The sequence below is a fragment of the Pseudozyma flocculosa genome (genome assembly GCF_000417875.1).
Source record: "Pseudozyma flocculosa PF-1 unplaced genomic scaffold scaffold00015, whole genome shotgun sequence".
In the NCBI taxonomy this organism is placed as follows: Eukaryota; Fungi; Basidiomycota; class Ustilaginomycetes; order Ustilaginales; family Ustilaginaceae; genus Pseudozyma; species Pseudozyma flocculosa.
In genome coordinates, this window is record NW_006920883.1 from 657585 (window position 1) to 661932 (window position 4348).

Here is a 4348-nt window from a genome sequence, read left to right on the forward strand (position 1 = left end):
CAAGGAAGCAAGCACGGTCGAGATTCGAATGCATTCCATTCCGTTTCAATCCGATTCAGGTCTACGATGTGAGCCAGGGCGGGCCACCCTCGATTTCTAGGCCCTCCTGTGCGAGGAGGGCTTCGACGACCAGACGTGCCGAGACGACGCATCCCTCGAGGAGGGGGATACCGACCGACCAGCTTCCACACGTCCATACCCCCACGCCCTTGCCCTCGTCGTCCGTGGGACGGCCCTGTAACTTTCCCAATTCGAGCTTCCTCGTCCTCCCTCGCCCTTGCTCGGGCGGCGGGAGTGAAAAGAGGTGGTGTCGAGCCAGTTTGGCATCGACGTTGAGCGTAATCCGCTCAAAGTGCGACTGCGATAGGATGCGACGTCGGTCCGGCAATAGCGACGTGTGCGGGTTGGTGGTCTGCATCACCGTCTTGCCCACTCTGGCCCCGGCCCCTCCTACGCATCGACCATCCGATTCCTGCTCCTGCCCGCGTCCGTGTGGATGGCGGGGCGAAACGAGGATGTGCGTTGCCATCGTGTGCGTCGTTGCGCGCCACTCCTTCTTGTCCCCGGCAGGATGAGCACTCGACCCGGTCCTGGGTTTCGAGCTCGACATCGAGGGCGACAAAGACAGGCTGGACGACAGCGGCGAGACGAGGTTGAGGTCCCGCCAATCGTCGCGGCACGGCGGGAGGACGCGCGTGTCGGTGTGGTTGACGACGACGCTCTGCTCGTATCGGAACGAGAGGAGGCGGTCGCGCATCTCCTCGAGTCTCGAGATCGTCGCCGTCGCTTGCTCCTCGTCGTCTTTGCCTTTCCGCTGCTCGTCCTTTCCGTCACCGCGAGCTGCAGCGCCGCGCAGGCTCTCGGTGTACTGGCCCAGGAACGATGCCGCCTGATTGGCCTGCGTGGCGAAGATGAGGTGGTCGTACCCGCCATGCTGCCGCTCCACCCTCTGACGGCGCGGCGTCGATGAGGCATGGCGGCTGCCAGGCGTATCGTCGTCGCCCTCGGAATCGGTGGCGTTGGCCGAAGAGGCGGGCGTGGGGATGGCATCGCTGCCGCCGTCGTCCAGACTGGCAGTGAAGTCGTGCGATGCGGTGATGTACGCCTTGCCATTGCGGTGCTCGATCTTGCGCACCTCGGCCGACGTCCAGACGCGGCTCTGCGGGCCAGCGTCTGCCTTGCAGGCCGCACCGGAGCGTGCTGCGGCATGGGTCGGCTCTCTTTCTCGCCCTTCGGTCTCCACCTCGCCGTCGACCGCCGTCGAAGGCGAGGGGACGTGGACGAGCAACCGCCGCACCACCTCGCGCACGCCGTCGCGCACGACGTAGTGGTTCTTGCCAAAGGTGAGCGCGACGTAGTCGAGCACCTCGGCCGCAGGGCTCTGCAACACCGACTCGGCGCTGCACGTCATCACGGCGCTGAACAGCGGCACGACGGTGGCGTGCAGAAAGGCGGGCGAGACGACCAGCCAGGAGCGGAGCATCGGAGGAAGGCGCAACCCGCCGAGCGGCCACAGAGATGGCGGCTGGCTCTTGAAAGCGGGCGACGTTGACGGGAGAGGGTCGAGGGCAAACTGCTGCAGTGTCATCGTGTAGATGGGATGGTGTGGATCCGACGTGTGGCCGAGGTGGTGGTGCCAGGATGCGAGCAGGAGCAATTGCAGATAGGAAAAGACGATGAGCAGCACGCGACCAAAGTAGGCCGACGCGGCAGCCAGGCGGGCCGCAATCGAGTTGTCCTCGTCGGAGCGACGCCACGAGATGGCAGATGGCATGCTGATGCCACGGAGGCCGGAAGCGCCGTTATAGATTAGCGACGGCGCAGGTCCGCTGTCGAGCGCGGGCGAGGCGGAGTCGGTAGAAGCATCGAGCCGGCTCGGCAGTGACGCAAACGAGTAGGTGAAGTTGGTGCGGCGGACTCGGATGCCCAGATGGCGGTAGAGGGCGAGCAGCTCCGGGTAGTATCCGCCGGTGAAGGCGCGCATGGGCACGTCGATGCGCATCGACTTGCCGGCCGTAGCAGGGGCGGCGGCAGCGACGGTAGCTGAATCATCGCAACCTGCGGCCAGGCTGTTGCCGGGGCGCTCTGGCCAGGAGCTGGCGGAGCCGGGCCCGCCGTTGACCTTTGGCTGGCGATCCTTGAGGTCGTGCTCTGCCGTCTGCGGGTCGACGAGCTTGAGGGGTACCGAGATGCTGGCGCTGTCCATGCCGAGCGTCTGTGAGCGCTCAAAGATCTCTACGCAGATGCGCACGGAAGGCGAACGTGCACGGGCCCCTTCATCCTGCCGCTCGGACGACCGCTGGGCGAGCTTTGAAGTGAGGAGGTAGGTCGCCACGAGGCCGGTGAGGCCTGAACCGATGATGGCCACCCTGACGGTGCGCTGCGAAGGAGGCGCGCCAGATGCCGGTGGGGCAGCGGGGGTCGACGAGTAGGGCGGCGGACGCTCATCGTCCGACGAGCTGGTTGCGACCGGTGCCATGGCGGAGAGGGTGCTGATGAGGACGGAAGGCCTGGCCTGCAGTCTCCGCCTGTAGCTCGTAGAGCGTGATGCTGTTGCTGCGGTCGCGCACGAAGCGTCGCTGAGCCGCCTTGGGACGAGCAGAGGAGGGTACTGGCCGCGAAGGTGGTGTGTCGAATGCGATGCTGGAGACCTCGCGTGTCGAGTCGAGACAGGGTCGCGTCAGCCGTCGTAGGACCTCATTGGCAGTGTGGATGCGTGCAAGGCGTCGGGATGAGGACAATGACGATAGATGAAGTGCTTGCGCTACACCACTTGTATGAGAGTCGGAGGGGAAGAGAGAGGGATCCCACGAGGTCGCGGGCCAGAGACGCGCGTCCCGCATGGCCTGGCAGGGCAGAGCATCAAGCAAGCAAGCGGCTCAGGCACTCAAAAGTCACGCCAGTCACGCCGGAAAGCTTAATTCTGGGCCTAGACTACTACTGGCGGCAGTGCCGCGCCTCCGACTCCCGGCAAAACTCGAATGCCGCGCAAAATTGCTCGCCATTTCCCGGAGCAGCGCCGTTCGGGAATCGGAGGACCAGCCAAGGCCGCGCGGCTCGTTGAACTTCATAACCCCTTCCACCCTCGGCCACCACTCCAAGACTTGCAAAACAGTATGCACATTGTCATATTGCACATCATGAAGGCCTCTTGCCCTCACAAGCTTTATGGCATCATGCTGATGTGTTTGCTCACAGCTGTACTACGTAAATCCTTTGACCTGTGTTGGGGCAATGCGCTGATATCAGGAACATTATCCATCCAGTCAAGGGCCTTGATACCTTGCTCATCTGCTTGCTGTGATCCTCAGGCTTGCAATGATGCTTGGAGCAGCCTGATTGGACCCCTGTAAGGCAGTTTGCGAGGGCAGAATGTTGATTTCCGATGATTTTTGAGCATTTTCGACACTTTGCCCAACAGATCTCCACATCTGCTGGGTGAAAGACCCTGCAGCCTTGCTCATCTGCTAGCCCTGATCCTCAGGCTTGCAATGATGCTTGGAACAGCCTGATCGGACACCTGTAAGGCAGTTTGCGAGGGCAGAATGTCGATTTCCGACGATTTTCGAGCATTCTCGACACTTTGCCCAACAGATCTCCACATTGTCACAGCCCTGGCCCAATCGGGGCTGAGCGGCGCGGGCCAGCGGGGCAGAGGATTTCCGGAGACAAGGTGAATTCTCTCCGCGCGGACGCGGAGAGGAATCATCGGCCGCCAGCAATCCTCTGCGCGCCGGGGCAGCGTCAGCACGCACCTAGCGGATCCGCAGTTGCTCCTGCTGCCAGGAGGACTCCTCGGATCCGCTCCAAGGGCCAAGGACTAGGCCTCGGCCACGCCGGTGGCGTCCCACCTTGGAGCAACGCCCTGGGATGACAATGGAGGACAATAGGACAATAGAGGCCATTCCTGATTGGTCGAGGCAGGGATGCCTCGACGCCGTAGGTAGACAGTATATAGCCCAGTCCTCCTCCGCGTCGGTAGACTGGATGCCCCTCATCCAGTCTAGTCAATACCAGTCCTCACAGCTTGCTCGTCTTCCATCGACATGAGAGCCCGAGGCTACCGTTGCCTAGCGAATACGACGCCTATCGACAGATCACCTCTCCAGCTCACTTCCGTAGTCATCCTTGACCGTGGACGCCTGCCAACGGTGCTCACAGTCGCCCTCGGTAGCAACCCGCCGTTCCCGAACCTCGCTCGCGCCTCTGACGGGAGCACCGAAGCGATCGCCCTCCGACACGCAGAGACTTCTCCGCCCCTCGGATACTCCTCTGCACACTTGCCAGGTCGACCGTTACATTAGACTGGATCGTCAAGCTTGACGACAGTTCGGATCACAATGTCCCA

General features: G+C 62.7%; 1 protein-coding gene across 1 annotated transcript; it reads right to left on the minus strand.

Annotated features, from left to right (window-relative positions):
* Positions 1-61: 61 nt before the first annotated feature.
* On the minus strand, positions 62-2479 carry PFL1_04690 (uncharacterized protein; the record flags this gene model as incomplete). Its single annotated transcript, XM_007882216.1, has 1 exon — positions 62-2479. The coding sequence occupies one exon, from the start codon at positions 2477-2479 to the stop codon at positions 62-64; it is 2418 nt and encodes an 805-aa protein (XP_007880407.1).
* Between the last annotated feature and the right edge of the window lie 1869 nt (positions 2480-4348).